The sequence below is a fragment of the Myotis myotis genome, unplaced genomic scaffold (assembly GCF_014108235.1).
Source record: "Myotis myotis isolate mMyoMyo1 unplaced genomic scaffold, mMyoMyo1.p scaffold_m19_p_12, whole genome shotgun sequence".
Lineage (NCBI taxonomy): Eukaryota > Metazoa > Chordata > Mammalia > Chiroptera > Vespertilionidae > Myotis > Myotis myotis.
The window spans coordinates 10,892,635-10,912,789 of NW_023416316.1; the positions used below are offsets into that span (position 1 = coordinate 10,892,635).

The 20,155-nt window shown below is 45.7% G+C and overlaps 1 protein-coding gene across 2 annotated transcripts in view; it reads right to left on the reverse strand.

Annotated features, from left to right (window-relative positions):
- Positions 1–20,155, reverse strand: part of ASTN2 (astrotactin 2) — a 746,156-nt gene that overhangs the window by 623,750 nt on the left and 102,251 nt on the right. For both annotated transcript variants that reach the window (XM_036329825.1, XM_036329824.1), the window contains exon 2: positions 10,506–10,693. In XM_036329825.1, the coding sequence (XP_036185718.1) occupies positions 10,506–10,693 (188 nt within the window). The remainder of the gene's footprint in view (positions 1–10,505; positions 10,694–20,155) is intronic.

The window sequence follows — 20,155 nt, forward strand, 5'->3', positions numbered from 1 at the left end:
GAGGAAAAAGATCTTGCTGCATATCTAATGATACACCAACAATAAATATTTGGTGATTTTTAAAAATCCGAACACACAGTGGTAACGCAAGGGATGAAATGTCTATTGACTTCAGTCTCCTCCCCAGTCTGATGGAAAAAGCAACCTTAATTTGCATGAAGAATGAAGTCAAATGATGCCTACAAAGTTCCCAGCATCTTCCCTGGATGGGGTAAGGGCTCAGCACTATTTCTGTAACAGGCACGTTCTCCTGGCCCTTGAAAGGAATGTGTAATCCCCCCATAACTGTGGAAGCCCAGGAGGGGAAACTAAGGCACAGCATTTCCCCCTACCTTAATTCCAACCGCGCATTTTGTTTAATGAAGCAATTTACAGGGGCCAGAACTAATTAGTGGTTTAAATGCTCTGATACGAGCAGGCACTGCAATCTTGATCAATCATCTCCCACATATGCCGGCTCCTCCAAGTGACAGATGACAAACAAAAGCAGGACAAGGTCTTCCATCACAGGCAGAATCATGGAGTTAATGGGAGAATTATTGCTTCTGAAATCCACTCCAGTCCTATTGAAGGGAACGCTCCAATTTATCAAAGCCAAATGAACATTAATTGCAGCAGTCTGGTACGTTTTCCAGACGCTCTGACCTTCATTGAATTTTAATCCAAAAGAGATAAGATTTCCTTCCACACGAGAGGAAACAACACAATTAGCTCGAAATGACAGCTGGATCGCGGAGCAGGCACACACCAGCAGTGCTCACACGTGCACACTCACGCACACCCCCAGTGAAAATACTGATCCTGCCAGGCTTTAACATTCAGCACAAAGCAGGTAGGCAGAGAAAAGGCAGGTAAATACAATCACACATCTGCATAACAGCCCCCTGCCCTTCCTTCAGGAGGGAAATTTTGGAGGCGGACGCCAAGATGGAGAAGGTGGCGGGCGGTAATCGAGACAGAATTTCCGTTAACTGCTGTAATTAATGTGATGTCTCATCAGGGAGAGATTAGGGAAAAACAGAGAGGGGAGGACGAAAACACAAGTATTATTTGGCTATTAAAGACACCCTTGAGCTGGGGAACATGAGGCACAGAAGTTTGGATTGGTTAATTGTTTGCATGTGTTGGTGGATTTGCAGACAGTGGATTGCCTTAATACAGTGAAGCAGAGCCGTGCTAAGCCTGTGTGTTCAGGGTGTCTGCAGCATGGTGGTGACCACAGCTGGGGAAGGGTCAGGAAGCAGCACCCACACCCCGTTATGAGATCTGGTGCCGGGGGGGGGGGGGGGGGGGGGGGGCTGGCTCTGTCACTGACCTCCCGCATGACATCCCTGGGTCACTCATTGAGAGCCACAGGCTTTGTTTCTATTTCTTTTCACTCTAAAAGATCAGAGTTGGATTCGAGGATTTTTAAAAGAGCTTTTTTTTTTTTTTTTTTTTGAGAATTAAGTCAGAAATTTCCACTTTCCTCACTTTTTAGTGTTCCTGGTCAGGGAGTACCAGCTGTCTTCTTCCACAGTTTAAGGTTCAAGGTCGGGCCTGCCTTAACAACAAATAGAGCTGGGTCATCAGATGATGATAGGCATGGGCCCTAATATGACTGTTCACATCCTTGCCCCTATAAGAAGAAGAACGACTATGGCGTGAGAGATCACTGGGAATCAGAAACTTGAGTCTAATCCTGGGCTAAGGCCCTAGCTATGTGATCTCAGAAGAGAGCTGTCTTACGTTTGCAGGCGTTGCTTTTATCATTTGTGAGCTAGAAACAGTAACAGCAGCATTGCTAATGAAATTGGTGATACAGTGTTTGTGTAGTTGTAGGGTATGATGTTAACTGGTTTTAATTCCAAGAGGTAGAAAACTACAATTACCCCCATTTTACAGGGGAAGAAACTGAGGCACAGAACAGTGACGGAACCAATGTCCCACCCGGAGGTGAGCGATGTGGCCAGGATTCTAACCCAGGCAGTCCTGCTCCAGAGTGGAGATTCTTCCTTTGTCTTTAACTCTTTTATTTTTGAAATAATTATATTCACAAAAAATTGCAAAGTTAGAACAGAGAGTTCCTGTATACACTTCACTCAACCTCCCCGAAAGTAAATGTCTCACATATCTATATAGAATCATCAAAACCAGGACATTAGCCATGAAACATCACCATGGACTACACTGCAGACCTTACTCAAACTTTACCAGGTTTTTACTAATGTTCTCTTTGTGGTCCAGGTTCTCACCTGGGATCCCACGTGGCATTAGGCTCTCATGTCTCCCTAACCTTCTCTTACCTGAGACAACCCCTCAGACTTGCCTGTCTCTCAGGATCCTGACACTTCTGAAGAATGCTGGCCAGTTGTTTTGCAGAACACCTAACACCTCGTGTTCCTCTGATGTGTTCTCATGATTAGGATGAGGTTACACAATTTTGTCAAGAAATGTCACTGTGCCCTTCTCAGTGCATCCTCTCAGAAGATTCCTGGTGCCCAGATGCCTGATTTCTGGTGATGTCAGCCTTGATCACTTGGGTTTAAGTAAGTGGATTGAATGGTGGACCCCCAAAAGACACTAGGGCCACATCCTGATCCCTGGAACTGGTAAGTGTGAATTTATGTGGAAAAGGGGGGCCTCTGCAGATGTATAATTAATTAAGGATCTTTCAGGGAGGAGGTCATCCTGAAGCTTCCAGGTGGGTCCTAAACCCAATGACACGTGTCCTTATGAAACACACAGAAGAGAGGACACAGAGGAGACAGTGTTATGAAGACAAAACCAGAAAGTGGAGTTGTGACACCACAAGCCAAGAAATGCCTGGAGGGGCCATAAACCTGAAGACGCAAGGAATGAACTGTCCCCCAGGAGCCCCCACAAAGGCCTACAGCCCCCACAGACATGTGGATTTTGACTCCTGGTGCCCCAATCTGTGAGAGAATAAATTTCTGGGTTTTTTTTAAACTCCCCAGTTTACGGTCATTTGTTCAGGCAGCCCTAGAAGGCTAATACAAGGGTAGTGGCCTGATTTTTCCACTGTCAAGCCACCGTTTTCCTTTTGTAATTACTACATATCCAGGGGGTGATGTTTTGAGACTCTGAGAACATTCCACTCCTTCTCGAAGGTTCACCCATTAATTGCAGTATATGCATTGGTGGCTCTTGTAAGTGGTAATTGTTACAGTGGTGACTACCTAATGTTAATTTTCCATTTCCCTTTCAAATTTATTAACTGGGATTGTGCTGTGAGGACGAACTAACTCTTCTATCTCAATAATTTACATAGTTGATTATTTACATCAGTATTTTGAATTTTTAATATATATTTTTATTGATTTCAGAGAGGAAGAGAGAGGAAGAGAGAGGGAGAGAGAGATAGAAACATCAATGATGAGAGAGAATGATTGACTTGCTGCCTCCTACACGCCCCTACTTGGGATCTAGCCCTCTCAACACGGGCATGTGCCCTTGACCTGAATCGAACCCAGGACCCTTCAGTCCACACGCCGACACTCTATCCACTGAACTGAACCGGCTAGGGCTACATCAGTATTTTAGAGTCCATATTCTTAATAACTCTTGTCCAACTTAGCTCAAAGGATGTTTGCTAATGCCCACACAAGGGTGAAATTAGGAGGAAATAGTTTAAGAGGCAAAAAAGAAAAGAGAGAGACCTTCTCCAGTGCTGTTTTAAGATAGTTCCTGTGTCTTTTATCATTTACTTCTCTCCTTGGCCCCGTGAATGAGGGATCCACAGCAACCCTGGAAATTCAGGAGAAAGTAGGAATCAGAGACATGACCTCCTGGTCCATCAGTTGAAGCTCAACCACTGAGCCACCCGACCAGGTGACCTGCAGGTAGGTTGTTAGTGAACCCTTGTTGAGACAAGTCAAGGCCAAGCTGTAAGGCCCAGGTAATTTACATTTTTAAATTTAAAAAAAAAAGGGATTTTAAAAGTTCTACTTTCTGTATTTTGGTTTTTTGTTTTTTTTTTAAAGTAAATAGGATTCATGAGTTATAGCCCACTTACATAAAAATGAAGTTGGGATAATTGTAATGTCAAAATTCATCATGCCTTAGCAACTGATAGAAGCTTGATGATCTCAATTTACAGATGGGGAACCTCAGGCTAAGACAGTTATGTGACTTGCATGAGGTCACGGAGCACATCAGTGGCAGGACTGGGACACCCAAGTCCCAGGCCTTGGCTTTCTGTGCTACACTTATCACACTAGCTTCGTCCCTTGTAAATGAGTCCCTACTGGTCAGGATGCTTCCCCCACTACTCTGCCTTCTCTCCGCCAGGCTTCTGGACTTGCACTCTGGGAGAGCTGGGCTTCTCCTGCTGGTAGTCCTGGGCGCCCTTCAGTAATATGGCTTATAAGTAACACAGCAGTGGCACTTACTGTTATCAGTTAAATTGTGTCCTCCTCCCCCAAAATGATATGTTGGACTCCTAATTCCCAGTCACTCAGAATGTAACCTTATATGACTATAGAAGCTATCAAGTTATAACGAGGTCTAATTTAGGGCCAGCCCCATTCTAGCTTCTAAAGAAGGGAAAACGGGAACGGTGAAGACAGGAATGCACAGAAGGAGAAATCTGTGTGAAGACTGGGGTTGTGCAGCTGCAGGCCAAGGAGACAGCAGACGCCAGGGGAGAGGCCTGAAGCAGATCCGTTCCCAGCTTCTTCAGATGAGCCTGACCCTGCTGACACCATGATCTCAGCTGACCCCGCCACGATCTCAGACGTCCAGCTTCAGGAACGGCGAGCAATAAAAGTGTGTTGTTTTAAGTCCCTTACTTTGTGGTACTCTGTTGGCAGGACTAGGGAACTAATACATATGGTACACCCAGCAGGCGCTGACACTATGAAGACCTCACTGTGTGTCGGCACAGCTTTGTGTACCATCTCAGGACCACACGGCAGCCCCTCACGCAGACATACACCCTCACTCTCCTACAGGTGAGGGGACGGGAGCAGAGGGAGCAAAGTGCCCAAGTCACACAGCCAGGAAGTCAGGTGCAGCCAGAATGGAAGCCCTGGGACACCAAGCCCACAGTGCGTGCCCATGAGTGACATTCACTGGGCCTACATTTTCTCAAAAGTAGAACAGGAGTGATAATGATACAGTGAATTAGGATTGTCGTAAGCATTAAATGAGTTAAATTTCCATCAATTACTGTAACACTAACTACTCATTATAACAGTGCTGTTAGCATTGGTATTTTAAGGTTCTTCATTGTCTTGATTATTTTATTTTCTCAAAACTTTCCTAACTAGTTGTTTTCCTCTGGACATGCAATCCCCAATGTAAACAAAATATTTTAAGTCTCACAGAAACTCTGAAACTAGTTGAACAGAAACCTAGTTTTTAGCAGTCAGATCCCATAGAGCTGGCTTCTTCTGAGCTTGTGGCTGACTTTTTAAAAGCTCTTTTTTCCCCTTTTTTCTTTCTTTCTAGCAGATAGAATTTCCATTGTTAGGTAGAGGAGGCAAGTAAACCATTGCATGATTGAGTGACTAAATCAATACACTAAGGAATGCGTGATATGCTCCGAATAAATAAATGTGATGGTGGGGGAAGCGATCTAAAGCCATTTTTGCAAAAAGCTTTAAAAAGCATTATCCCCATAGCACACAGATGCTTTAAACAAAGATATTGATTGCGAACAGTAATAATAATTTCTTAGATTTATGTGACATTTTATAATCCTCCAAGTATTTTTCTATATATTATGTCATAATATCATAGATCTTCTAAGTTGGAAGCAGCTACAATAGTCATCTAATTTAACCATCATTCCTCTCAAAATCCTGATGAATAGGGCTTTTAGTCTTTGCTTGCATACCCTCAAAAACAAGGGAACTCACTACCTCCTGATTCAGTCCACTCCACGGCTGTGTAGCTCAAACACTGCGAAAGGTTTGGCCATTGTCCTGCCATGAACAGGAACATTGGTCCCCGCGTCAGGGGGCTCACCTGCATACATCCGCATCATTTTCTGTGGGAATGACTCCTTTGAAAGAAACGTGTCTTCAAAGGTCTTTTCTTCTCACTCATCAAATCAAGTATTTCCTTTCATCCCCTTTCTTAAAATATTCTGTCCCTGATGTTGTCACTACAGCTAACATTTTAGTCACAGTTACCACTTTCCGAGCGCTTACTGAATGTCAGGCACCAATGTGCCAAATTCTGACCAAGAGCAGCGACTCTCATTTTGGATGGACAGGAGCTGGAATCCCAGGTTCAGCGCTCATTGGTGATGTGAACTGCAGCAAGTTAAAAACCTCACGACTCGCAGATTCTTCATGCATAGCACTTACCTCATAGAGGTACTGGAACAACTGCATGGGACAACGCATGTCTATACCTAGACTGTGCAGGACACATAATGTGCAATCGCTTTTGGTGCCTAGGAAAACTCTAAGAAGTGGGGAATGTTGCATCACCTTTAAAGATGGTGAGGTTGATCTGGCTAAGATCATACGGCTAGCAGTCGACTCCCAAGTCCTCAACTTCCTTAAGAGAGTTCAACAAGAATTCCATGTAAGGAGGGAGTCTTTGTAAGAATTTACCCATCCTACCTTAGAATCTCAGCCAGCACCTAATGTGCAGAAAGGAGAAATCATGGTCCACAGTGCACAGTAAGGGAGGATGTTCTGGAGTCGGCCTATACAGAGTGAAGTTATCTATTTTACCACTTAACCTTTGTACGACCAAGTATTCATTGCTTTAACATCTCAGGTCCCTCATCTATGAAATAAACATAATAATAGCATCCACCTTAAGATCTGTTGTGAGGATTACACGTGATACTGCATGTAAAACAAAACTGGAAAACAACCTAGCATATAGTTCAATAAATGTCCAATATTATGATTTTGTCTCTAGATCAATAGCAAAATAGCAGCAAGAATGAGGATAAACCCAATGTCTACTTACTCCTAGATTACCATGGGCTGCAATGATAATGGTGCCTATGCTGTACCAGGCTGGAGATTAGGGACTATACACCTATTTCTTCCACTCTTCTCAATAACCCTGTGAGATAGGTAGGGCCAGTTTTGTTACATAGGTAAGGAAACTGAGGCTCAAAGGCACACGGGGACTTCCTCAGGGTCAAAACATCAGAAGACAGGAAGTCAAGAGAGACTGTAAATTCAAAACCTCTGCTCTCTTCCCTGCATCATGCTTCCTGTATGGTGGAGGTGGGCATTGGGCTGCTCAGAGTGAACTAGCTGAGATGACCCTTCTCTCTCTCTCTCTCTCTCCCCCCCCCTCCCCCAGGGCCCATTGCTAGTACATCCTCATTGCATCACCCTTGGGATATTAATAGTCACAAGCCACACCTTCTGGGACAGAGAAGATGCTCACTTAAGGTCTTAACAAGCCCAAAAGAGCAAGCTGGTTCCACAGGCATGGGCTGTGGCAGGTTCCAATGACTGAGCCGGAGCTGAGTGCCCGGCATGGACGGGCAGGGGTCTGTGCTAAGAAAAGGGGATGGAGAACAGTGACCCTGGCCTGCAGATTTCTGAGACTGGACTGATTTATTTGGGTCTCCTCACAAACAATCCCAGATCTTCACCAAAGATGAAAAAACCGCGAAATGTGACAGCGTGCGAGTCACGGTCTCACGCACGAGGAGCCATGTAACATGAGTTTGGAATCTTGGGAAAAACCTCCTCCTGGAGCTGCCCTCTTGTTAGTCATGTAGCCTTAGTCAAGCCAGTTAAACTTGCTGAGTCTCAGAGTTCTCACCTGTGAAATGGGAGATATAGCCAAGCCAAGGCCATTCTGTATACTAGTAGCTGCTTGGGGGGGTGGGGAGGGGATAATGGGAGGAGCAAACACACTTCTTATTCTTGCTGAACTGTCTATGGCCAGAATAGCAAGGACAGAGTCTGAGCCACACAGAGAGGCCTATTCTCCAAACCAAGCCCTGGGGACTGGCTAGGAGATCCTGGACATGTCCTAACCTAAGTTTGAACCTCGGTTTATCCATCCGTGAAATGAAAGGATAGAATACATCAACATGTCTCAATAATAAAAGAGCCCCTAATAATAAGTCCTAATGCACTTATGCACCAAACTCCTCTGATCAAAGTACTTGGTTTATCTACACAGTAGGTGTTGGCATAACCCTCATTTACAGATGAAAAAACAAGGCACAGTGGGGTTAAATACTTTGCCCAGATGACTTAAAGTGTTAAGTGGCAGACTTCACATCGAAGCATGTGGGCTCTGGAACCTGTGCTTATAACCTCCGTGTCACCCTAACTCTAGGTCGGGGGCAGTGTATGAGGTATGTCCCACATGGAGAGGCTGGGCTGCCAGCATGGACACCTGGGAGTTCAGCATTTCCTGGGCATGACTCTGTCTCCTGGGGTAAAATAAGGGCAGGAAAGATACAGATTTTCGAGCCCTGCAGGAGGGAAAGAACTGGTGGAATCACCAGGTGGGAGCCATGCGCCACTTTAGTTCATGGGCAGGGAAGGTCTGGAGTGTGCCAACCCCCACGTGATCTACTCAGTAGCCACACCCTACACCACAGAGAACTTCAGAGACATCTGGGTCCCTGTGAGTTCTTCTCGCCAAGCTGATCTCACTGAGCAGAAGGCAGAGGGAAGTCACACCTACAGTCCTTGCTGATAGTGTGACTTAGTGGAACTACCACTGGGCCTAGAGAAAGAGACAGCCCATTCAAGATAATTTATAATTGAGTTAGCACTATCTAGGTTACTGGGTATGGCAAGCATGTATGTAAGTAAATGCTGTGCTGGAACACAAAAAATGCTTAATAGATATTAGTCCAAACTGAATTTTTCTCTCAAATGTTACAGGAACAACCACGTCCCCTCAGTCCTTCTTAACATTAGAGGGTGCCCATGCTCCGAGAGGAGCTCAGCAAGTCCCCTGAGATGGTACTTACAAACTTGCACCCCAAAGTTAGCATGCACACACCCCCTTGGCTTGACATGTGGCTGCATCATTTGCTAAATATATATTTGGGAAAAGTCTATCACACTCGTTCCATGAATAACACAAAGGCCTTGATTTGTTCCTCTAAGTGATGAGCACGCGTTAGGTCCAAAATTAACATTGCTCTCTAGCTGGGGTTTGTGTGTGTTTTTCCAAAAACAGAAAACTTCCAAGCTCTTGCTCAGCCCTAATCAGAGCGTCTGCTGCACAGTGTTTGAAGAGGAGACAGGAGAACAAAGACCAAAGCAAAGATCTGCTCTCCAAAACACCTGTTGACTGTTGCTGAGGAGGAGGAAATGAAGAGGTGGGTAGTAGCCTTACTTGGTTGGGTGGCCTTCTGCCCATCATGTCACCTCCCTGAGCCATGCCTTCCTCACACATAGGTTGGGAGTCCTACTTTCTATCCTCACACACCTGGCAGAGCTGTGCTAAAGGAGAAAACACTATAAAAGAGGCTCGAGGCCTGCAAAACACTATAGGGGTGTCATCTACAGCTATTATCTGATCTCTTCTCCAGCCAATCAGACCCTGCACATTCTGCATACCGAATTTGTCTTCTCCCATCGACCTTGCAAAGTCATTAATTACAGCTTTTTAAAGAAACCATTCATTGCAGCCCACTTATATTTTTTGATGATCAGTCACATGACTTTGCCCTAAGAGCCTTCATCAAGAAGGCAGTAGATTCAGAGAGTTCGAGATTTTGGAACCATCGGAGGTGGAAGGTCACCTCTCCGTGCCCATAACTTCATCTCTAGTATGGAGGCCACGCCCCTGAATGCATGTGGCAACAGAATGAGATAATGTCCACAGGTGTGCCCAGCACAGTCCTGACAGGAGGCAGACAGGCATTATTCTCACACTGAAGAGAGTATAGAGGACATCATTCAGGCTTCGTAGCCAGGCATGCTTGGGTCTGAAGAGCAGGTCTCTCTATAACGAGCTGTGTGACCTTGAGAAGTTCCTCCGCCCACTTTACAGTATTCACAACTATAAAGCAAGGGCAGTGAGAGGCTCTGTGTGCCACTGTACCAGCTCTGCCCAGCCCCGCTCCAGGGCCACCATGTGGTATGCACACTGCAGGGGTGTTGTGAGGGTTCAAGCACCTGGCACATCAAGGGCGCTTGGGAAAGAGCAGCCCCGCTCCGGTTTTGTTGGTTCAGCCATTCTTGGAAAGGCCAGTTGTATTTTGGAGCACTGAACCTCAGACCTCAGCAAAGCAGGCCAGGCACATGACAGATGTTAAACAGCTATTCCCAGAGATGTCAGCCAAAAGGCCAAGGAATTTGGAGACCCTGTATTTCCTTCTCTGAAGCACAATTAGCTTGTCACAGCTGACAGATGATGGATGGGTATGCATCAGTCCAAGTGACACCACGGGATCCATCTGACCTTCCCTTTATCATTCTCACCTCTCCCACTCGGCCAGCTCTTTCCTGCTGTTTGCTGGCCATCCCCTGCCTCTCGATCCATCCTCTCTCCACCTTATTGTCCTCCCCGTCTCCCAGGCCCCCACCTCGTTCCCACTCACTCACCATCACGGAAATGTGGAGAATGTGCATCTGCTCCTCTACAATCTCCGAGGGCTCCTGGAGTGTGGGGGCGGTAGCCCGGGCCAGCTGCCCGGAGCTGCTCATGGAGACGTGGAAGTACAAGGTGCCGTTTTCCAACCACTGCTGCCTCCAGTGAACCAGCGAGATGTCTGCTGCCGTGCCCGACATCTCTGCAAGACAAGACCCAAGGTTCTAGGTGAGCTGCACGCCTGGCCTCATGTTTCAGGGAGGGAAGAAGCCACACCTACTCAGGAGCTCAGAAGGTACCTCCTTTTAACAGGATCCCTGTCCTCACATCAAATCTATGAGCCAGAGGTCATCACTTCCATTTATGGGTCAACCGTGGCCAGGATTCACCCCAAGCAACAGAATGGCAGAGGCGGCATTTGAACTCGGGTCTGTCTGGTGCCCTTTTCCATAGCACCATGCATGGTAAGGCAATTCCTTCTATGCCAACTATGAAATCAAACTAAGTAAGAGAGTCAACATGCTGACATTGTTCTGAGGCCATAGAGCAAGGAGGACATGGCTGAGAGTGTGCCTTCCTCAGCAGTTGAGGTGGAGGCGCTTGTGGCAGAACAGCAGAACCTCAGAGCCAGAAAGGCCCTAGAATCTGCCAGCCAAGGAGCCCAGCGTCAAGCTCCATGTGAAAGGAGCTTGGCAAGTGGGTTGTTCTGCGCCTGTTTCTACTGCTTCAAGCAGAGCAGCCCCACTCTGCGCTAGTGTGTGTGCTGCACTCCCAAGCACAGGGGTGTTGGCAGGAAGGTTTCCATGGCTTAAAAAATCCTTGAGAAACCACTGCCCCACCCATTTTCTCATATATAACCAATAGAAGGTTAGGAAAATCTGGTAAATTGAAAAGTCACTTGACTTGAAGTTCCTAATTCTTACCTCTTTGCTGTTTTTCCCTCTCTACATGCTTTATAATTTTAATAGTACTTCTATTCAAGGCAATCATACCTACATACTCTCTTGTGAAGTAGAAGGGTGATGGCATCAAGTGCCAAAAATGTCCTTGCACTGGGATCAGACAACCTTTTCATAGTTCTGTCTATTAAAGGGATGTGTTCCCGGATATGTCCTAGAAGGACAAGGCCTATTGGTGTGTCTTATGAAGAAAAGGGAAGGGTGGTGGTATTCTTGGAGGATCATCAGGTATTTACTCAAGTGAGAGTCCTATAGGGGACAGAGGCCACCCACCAGTAGACAAGTAGCTCAACTGTGCTTGAGCCTTGGACCTTTGAACCTTCTTCCCAAAACACCAATCTGATCTAGGGGCAATAGTCTTAGTCAATGCCGACTTTACATGCTCACAGCCATGAGCTCTTACATGCACACACACACGCACACACACATGCATGCACACACACACACACACACACACACACACACACACACCCTTCAGGAGAACTGATGGGGCGGCTGAGCTAGAACTTTGTATCCAATCAGCTCTGCCCATGCCCCACTGTAGCCCCTATTATATCCGGTGACACTGAATGCAAAAGAGTTACCTTGAAGACATGAGCTGATGCTTGTCCACAGAATTCTACTATGCTAGTCTTATATCATCCTTTCCCAATAAACTCTAACTCCTGAGGTTCACAAATAAAACTCCTTAGAGGAAGAGCACCTGGCACTTACGTGCTATAAAAAAGTTAGCTATTAATATGTATTATCATTATTATTCACAGGAATAGGATCTATTTACTCTCCAACTTCTCTGAAATAAATCTTGAGACATCCTTGACTGCTTGCTTTCTCTCCTACTCCTCACCCAGTCCGTCAGGAAACCTTCAAAGCATCCCGAATCCACCCCTTCTCAGCTCTGCTACTGCAACCACCTGGCTTGCTGCTAGGGCTTCTTAACTGGACTCTCTCCTTCTACCTTTGCCTCTCCTGTCGTTTCTCAACCAGAAGCCAGAGGAGTCCTGCCACAGCATAAATCAGCTCATGCACTCCTCTGCTCCAAACCTTCCTTGGCCTCCCACCTCATTCTAAGTAAAACAAAAAGTGACCGGAACATAGTAAGTTACTCCAAGAGCAAATTTCCTTGGGTTTCCCTTGCTGCACCAGGAGTTGAGCAGGGCGGAGACCATTACAAGAGTTCATTGGCTCCTAGGGCATGGGACCTGAAGGACCAGGAGAGCTCACTGTGCAGCCTCAGGATAGGAGATGGGCTGGTGTGCCATCTGTGAAGGTCTCTCCCTAGACCCTTCTGTCCTCCCACCACCCACCTCCTAGCCTCAGCACCTGAGGCCTTGGCAGTGGCTTCTCTGGCAGCCAGCCAGCTGGGCCAAGGCAAGGTGAAGACATCACGGTAAATGGCCAGGCTTAGCACCTCACTCATTTTTCTCTCAGTGCATAAAAGTCCAGAATCAGAGGCCCAGGGGAACCCAGTTGCCTCTGGAAATAGTTGCCTCTCATTCAGCAGCTCAAGAAGGAGGGTCCAGGTGCCACTAGGTGGGTAGGCACTTAGGCACTTACTGTGCTAAGAGTCCCTGGAATGGCACCAGCAGAACGCCCAGGGCAGGCCACATCTGGTTGACACAGCCTAGTATAGATGGAAGTACAGTTATCTGTGCTCCTTACTTCTAGAGTTCTCCCCAGCCTGTGCCTGCAATCCCACCATTAAAGAAGCTTGGCCTCCCCAAGTTCAGTTGAGAAAACAGAGGGTCACAGAGGGTAATGACTTGCTTAAGGTCACTGGTGAACTGTACCCAGCTTGGTTTCCAGTCTGTGCAATTTCTTGGATACCAGTTGCTCTTACCACGTTTTCCTTTTCTATGACTAAATTAGCCCATGAACCAAAACTAGATTGCACTCTTTGCTACGGTGATGAGTGCACAATCAGCAGACAGTAAAAGTTAAATGATAATAACAGTGTGTGAAACACAGTAAATATTGAATCACAGAGAACAGCTCTGGACTTACTCTATTAAAAGGAAGGAAACTGTTGTTGGAGTGGGGAGGAGGGGTGTGAGACCTCAAAGACAAAAGTGCCCTGGCGGAAACAGAAGGCCTTGTTCATTCATTCATTCATTCACTCATTCATCCATCCATCCATCCATCCATCCATCCATCCATCCATTAATTAATTCACTCATTCATGTTTGTTTCTTTAATCATTCAACACACTTTATTAAGGATCTCAACTACAGTCAGCTTAGTAACTCAGAACATGAAGTGAAATGAGACACAGCCTTGAGTTCAGGAAGCTCAGAGTCCTTTAGTAGAATAAAATCTACCCACACCCTCTTCTCCATGTCACTCTCCGCACATGTGCACATTCTCTATTTAATGTGGCCCAGGACGCTGTGAATTAGTCTGATGCACCTCCTATCATTGTCCCCTTGTCACGTGCTCCAGCCCTTCAGGACTTACAACTGTCCCTTAAACAGGCCTGGCTGGCTCCTGCCTCAGGGCAATTGCACTTTCTGCCTGGTCTATCTGGAAGTTTCCACCCAGAGCTTGTAAGCATTCATCTCAGCATTCTAAGCATTCATCTCAGCGTTCATCTCTCAGACCAAAGGAGACCTGCTCCGAGAGGCCATGCCGCTCTTAGCTAAAGTACTCCACACACATCCACTCCCCATTCTATTCCTTTTACAAAAACTTCCCACAGATCTTGTCACCATGACAAGAAATTTACCTCATATATTTTCTTGAATATGTGTTTAATGCCTGTCTCTCCATGAACCTTGCATGTCTGATTTCCACATCAAGTACTTTCAATAGTGCTTGACACATATCAGTGCTCTGTAGACAATTACTGAACTGCTGATGAATATACACACGTACTTAAACATGTCCATGGTAAAGTGAAGGAGGTAATATTAAGTCTCATTAGAGAATTAAAGTAAGAGTAAGTAAAGATCCATTGGGAACTCAAAGGTAAGAGAGGACTCTCCTGGCTTGGACAGCAAGAACTACTCCACGAACATGGTGATATGAGCGAGCATTGCAGAGGCGGGGCATCTTCTTGGCCCTCAGTGGAGAGAAGGAGGCATGGACGTGGGCTGAGTGGCTGGGTATCTCAAGGCAGGGAAGGCACATGGTTAAGAAGGAGTGCGGCAAAATGTCAGGCTGAAGATGCAGTTCAGCTGCAGCTTTAGGCTTAGAATGCTTGGTAATAGAGTATGGCTGATTCCGTATGCAGGAGGGAGTTGGAAAAGCACACTTGGTAATAGAGTATGTTTAGTTCCGAATGCAGGAGGGAGTCATGAGAGTCCACTTGATCAGAGAGCCAGTCCTGTGTCCATTACAAACAGGTTAAGGAAATAGTAGCACAACCAAAGCCAGCTCCTGAAAGTCCCTGCTGATTGATTTTCCAATTGCATTTTCCCTTTCCTCTTCCCCTAGTCCTTCCATATAAACATTTCACTCAATTCTTCAAGTCACATTACAATCAAACTTAAAGCAAAAGGGGGACTAAACGCATTTGGTCGGAAACCAAGACGATTCCCATAAAGGCAGATTATGCTGACATGATGAATATAAAATGAAACAGCAGATATTAAAGTGGGAGAATTGGTGCACCGTGCCTTCCGGCTGTGGGCCGACTGCAGTGTCTGCTTCCCTCTCACCACGAAGAACTTGATTTTTTATTGGAATCATAAAGAAACACAGAGATTGTCTTTTCACCTTTCACTGTTCTCCCTCCCTGGGCCTCAACCCGTGAAATATTCAATAGGCTCAAATCCCCGTAACCATCCCGCTAAAGCCAAGCTAGAGGATCAGCCCTCATCAGTGATTCTGGTTAGAGTGCCATCCTGTCTCAGCAGCCACGCATGCCTTTCAGCCTCCTGGAAAAGAAATAAAAATAATCCCTAAGGCGTGTTGTGTTTTTAATTGGCTTGTTCTTCCTAATCTATGGCACTCATTGTATTTTTATTTAATTCCTGAAGGTCATTATGAAAATAAGCAGCTCTCCTGATCACCAGCCATCTTGATAACATCTCCCAAGTGGCCAACTAACCCGCCTTCCGATGCCATAGCACCAGCTGACCCTCTAGCCGATTATTTACAGAAGACCAGAGAGAGCTTCTGATGAGTTTGCAAATGGTCCCTGCCTGGCTGGGGAGCAGACACTATGGGAAATGAACTCACTGCCTAGACAGAAGGAGTTGGGAAAGTTCATGACAGTGACGTTGACTGCAGACACCCTTGCTACTGGCCCTTCCAGCATTCATGGATGTGCATCTCCATGCAGCAAGTCCTGCTGAGGGGGCTCAGAAATATATCTGAAACACATGCCCTCATTTCCATCTCTACGATGGTTGCCTGAATGCAATCCTTTATCATCTCTTATAGATTACTTCAAATGGCTCTGTGGCAGTTAGGGTCTTATCGGGGCACCAGGGGGTTTGGGGGAGAGACACACTCAGTAAAGTCATTGGAAGTATTTAAGGATGGGACCATGTATAAAGGTTTTGGGAGTGTATTCATCGGGGTCCTTCAGAGAAACAGAATCCACAAGGCATACAGAGATACATAGAAAAAGATTTATTATGAGGGATTGGCTCCCATGCTTATGGAGGCTAAGAAGCCCCACAACCTGCCATGTTCAAGCTGGAGACCCAGGAAAGCCAGTGGTGTAGTTCCAGTACGAACCCGAAGACCTGAGAACCAGGGGAGCCAATGGTGTAAGTCCCAGTCTGAGTCTAAGCCCAAAGGCCCCATAAATATGAGGGCTGATGCCCGAGAACAGAAGAGGGGTGTCCTGGCTTTTGCAGAGAGGAAATTCGCCCTTACTCTACCTTTTGGCTCCCTTTAGACCCTCCTGAAGGAAATGATGCCCACCTGTATCGATGAAGTCCTTTCTCTTTTCCTTGGTCTAATGCTTCAAATGCTAATCTCTTTCAGAAACACCCTCACCAACACCTCCAGAAACAATGTTCTACCAGCTCCTTGGACATCCCTTGGCCCAGTCAAAATACAAAATAAATCAGCACGGGCAGGCAGGGGCAAGGCAAATCAATGATGAAGCACCTCAAGGTTGACCACAGCAAGGGGCTGATACCATCCTGGACCTGAAGGTGTAGCGGGAGGGGAGGGGTTTATGAAACTCTGAAAGAGCTACAGAAAAGAGCAGCTAGTCAGGAGCTACTGGTAAGGCGTGACCACCACGCAGGTGGGTGGGGTTATAAACGTTACAACTCATTCTTCCTCTACCTGTGAATCTGTTACAGGTGGTGTATATGGGTCAACCTCAACCAAAGGCCCACGGGTGAAGTAAATCCTGCAGGTCTGCTTTCCAGGGCACACAGCATGGAGGGGAGAGCTGAGGTGTAGAGACTACCCTGAAGGCCCCAATTGGCATCTCTGCCTCCAGGCTTCCTTCCTTCCAACAGCCCTTCAAAGGGCTACCATGATGAAGTGTGTAACTTATACATCTGGCCAAGTCACACCTTTGCTCAAAACATGTCAAGGGCTCCTGATTTCCCTCAGAGTAAATCTAATTTCACAAGCCTGGCACCTGCATTTACCCCCCAACCACCTCTTTTCATTCCTTTCCATGCACTTACATGTTAAATCTGATTGAATATTTATGTGATCTCTCACATACTACACTATGCTGTTTATTTGATGTCTCTGAAGATGAATTTTCAGAACCTGGAAGAACCTTCCCTGCTGAACCCCATCCCCTGCTCTGGAAGATTTCCTGATCCCCATATGAGCTAGGTGATGCTTTATGCATGTTGCATAAGGCCACAACCTCTGGAGACCAACCACTTGAGTTTGAATCCCAACTCCCCGTGTTCAGGTTGTGTGTCTCTGGACCAGTATTTTAGCTACTTTGTGCCTCAGTTTCCCCATCTGTCAAATGAGGTGAATAATAATAGAATCTGGCCCATAGTGTGGTGAGAATTAAATAATATAAATAATTTAGCTTTCAGCATTAACCTTGATCCTCAGTAAGCATTCACCCATTACATTTGTTACATATGATTCACACTCATTGTTATAGCACATCCTATTTCACCAATGTCTTAGTCTTGGTATTTACCTATGTTAAAATGATCTGTTTATACAGTGTCTTCTCTCACTGGACTCTAGTGCAGGACACATCAGAGCCATCCGCATAGCCTAGTGCCTGACACAGTGGCCAAATACAGAGTACAGGGTCTATAAATGTTCGGTGAGTTGAACCATCTGCATATTTGAATTCAGATGGGCATCCCCAGTGAACAAAGAGAAGAGATGGCAACTCAGGATTTCAATGATGGCTGGATTTCCACATAACAACTCTCCAGAAATTTACTCAGCATCTGACTCAAATTTAGGCACTCTGGGGAATGCAAATAGAGAGAAAGACAGAACTTTAACCTTCCATGAGCTTGCATTCTCATGAAGAAAGAGAGAATATTTACACAAAAAATAGACAATCATCTGATTCAGTTTAGACCTAAACATGTGTAGGTATGTACAACTGGAAAGAAATGTACTTGAAAATCAAGAATGATACTCTTAAAATGGTGGGATAGAGGTGATTTTAATCATGGTCTGATTCATTTTTGTCTACGTTTTCTACATAGAATATATGTTGCCTCTGTCGCAGATGCAAACACATGCTCATTTAAAAGATTCATTTCGTCAACAAACTTTTTCTGAGATCTGGCATTGAGGGACTCTATCCTCGGGAGCTCAGTCCAGGGGATGGAGAAAAAACATGATATAAATATGTATAAATCAAAGTAGGGAGCTTAGAGTAGAGGAGATGACTTCTGAATAGATCTTAAAGGATGGAGGAGTCTTAAAAGATGGGCAAGATTTCAACAAGTAGCCATGTGGCATTGGGTATTTCAGATGGAGGAGTGGCACAAAGGCAAGAAGGCAGAAGGCTTGAAATGTGCAAAGGGGTGCAGTGAGAGGATGCCATTGGAAAATACAGAGGTGTGGTCCAGCCGATGTGGCTCAGTGGTTGAGCAAGGACCCATGCACTAGGAGGTCAAGGTTCAACTCCCGGTAGGGGCACATGCCCAGGGTTGCCAGCTAGATGCCCAGTAGGGGGGAGCATGCAGGAGGCAGCCAATCACTGATTCTCTCATCATTGATGTTTCTCTCTCTCTCCCTTCCTCTCTGTAGTCAATAAAAATATTTTTTAAAAAAGGAAAGAAAATATAGAGGTGCATCACTACAGAGGAAACAGAGAGGCTGCTATAGCAAGTCTGCAGAGGGGAAAGTAAAAAGGGGGCTACTGCTTCTTACCGTGAAGTTATCTCCTAGCACAACAAAAAGGGCCGGTTCCCACTGTGACTCCTTCATGCCATCAGATCAAATCCTAGTTCAGACGCTAATGAATTACATGCCATAAATTAAAATGACAAGATGGATGGATGGATGGATTTATCCCAGTCTTTCTGACATATCAATATTCACACATCTTGGGTTAGTGAGAAAAACACTGAGTTTGGAGTTAGAAGCTTAGATTTGTGTGATGCCTCTGCATCAAATAGCTAGTTTACCTGAGGACAAATCACAAAGCATCTCTGATTTTCTTTCTTTTTATGTAAAAAATGTTGGGGGGGGTGTCATGACTGCCCCATTTGCATAACTTCTAACTTAGAATGCAGAGGAAATAAGGTCCCATCTAGCAATATGGTTGGAAATATGCAAAGTCGCACAGATAGCCCCAAAATGCAATCACTATCCCCATCATTCAACAATATACCACCCATAAATATATTTATCTTCTCACTAAACTGTGCCAAGCACAGTGTTAGGTCGTGTGGATAGACTGAGTGAAAAGTTAAACTGGTTTGCTGCCCTCACAGGCCTTCCGCTGTAGCCTGGATTTTCCTCAGCGCCCACTGAGCAGCCACAACATCTCCCCTTGCTTCAGTTTCTTCATTTATTCATGCTCGTAATTGTTCATTAATTCATTCACAGCAGAAGGCTGTGTCTGTCTGGGTAAATCCTACCCTCAGTGCTTAGCATGCAGGAGGTGCTCAAATATTTGTTGAATAAATGCCTCTCTCAATGCATATTTTATACGTTCTCTGCCCTAAAGAAAATCTCAATCTAGGAGAGAGGGAGAAAAAAAAAAGAAAATCATCGAAGGAAACGATCGTGCAGCACTGGCCATGAAAGAGGATGTACGGAGAGTTATAGGAACATGCGTGAGGGGTGAGTTAATAATGCTCCTCCTTCGTTAGGGGTTTGGACAAGGCAAGCAGGCAAAGTCTATAATGTGAACACTTCATAAATCTAAGCGATCCTGGTGTCAGGCCAGGTTAAATGCCCACAAGATGACATCATGGCGGTGCTAGGTGTGGGCATTTGCCTGGGAGGGAATAGAAAGTGCAGCAGTGGTGGGGGCCTGACAAAACCAGGCTGTGCAGCAGCGCTGGAGGAAAATGTCCCAGGGGCACCCAGCCCCCCCCCACCCCCATCTGTCAGTTCTTATCTCTGCCTTTGCCTCCAACCTGCCCATTCCCGCCCCCTTTGGGAACTGCGTCTTTTACACAGCACTGTGTTCCCCCGCCATTTGGTGGAGATAAATAATACAGTTATACCCGATTAAATAAGGGAGGGGAACAGAAGAATTAAGAGATATTGGCAAGGGAGAAAAGCATATCGTTTCAGATTAGATTTGAAAATAGATGGAGGGTTGATGGAATTGATTCTCATTA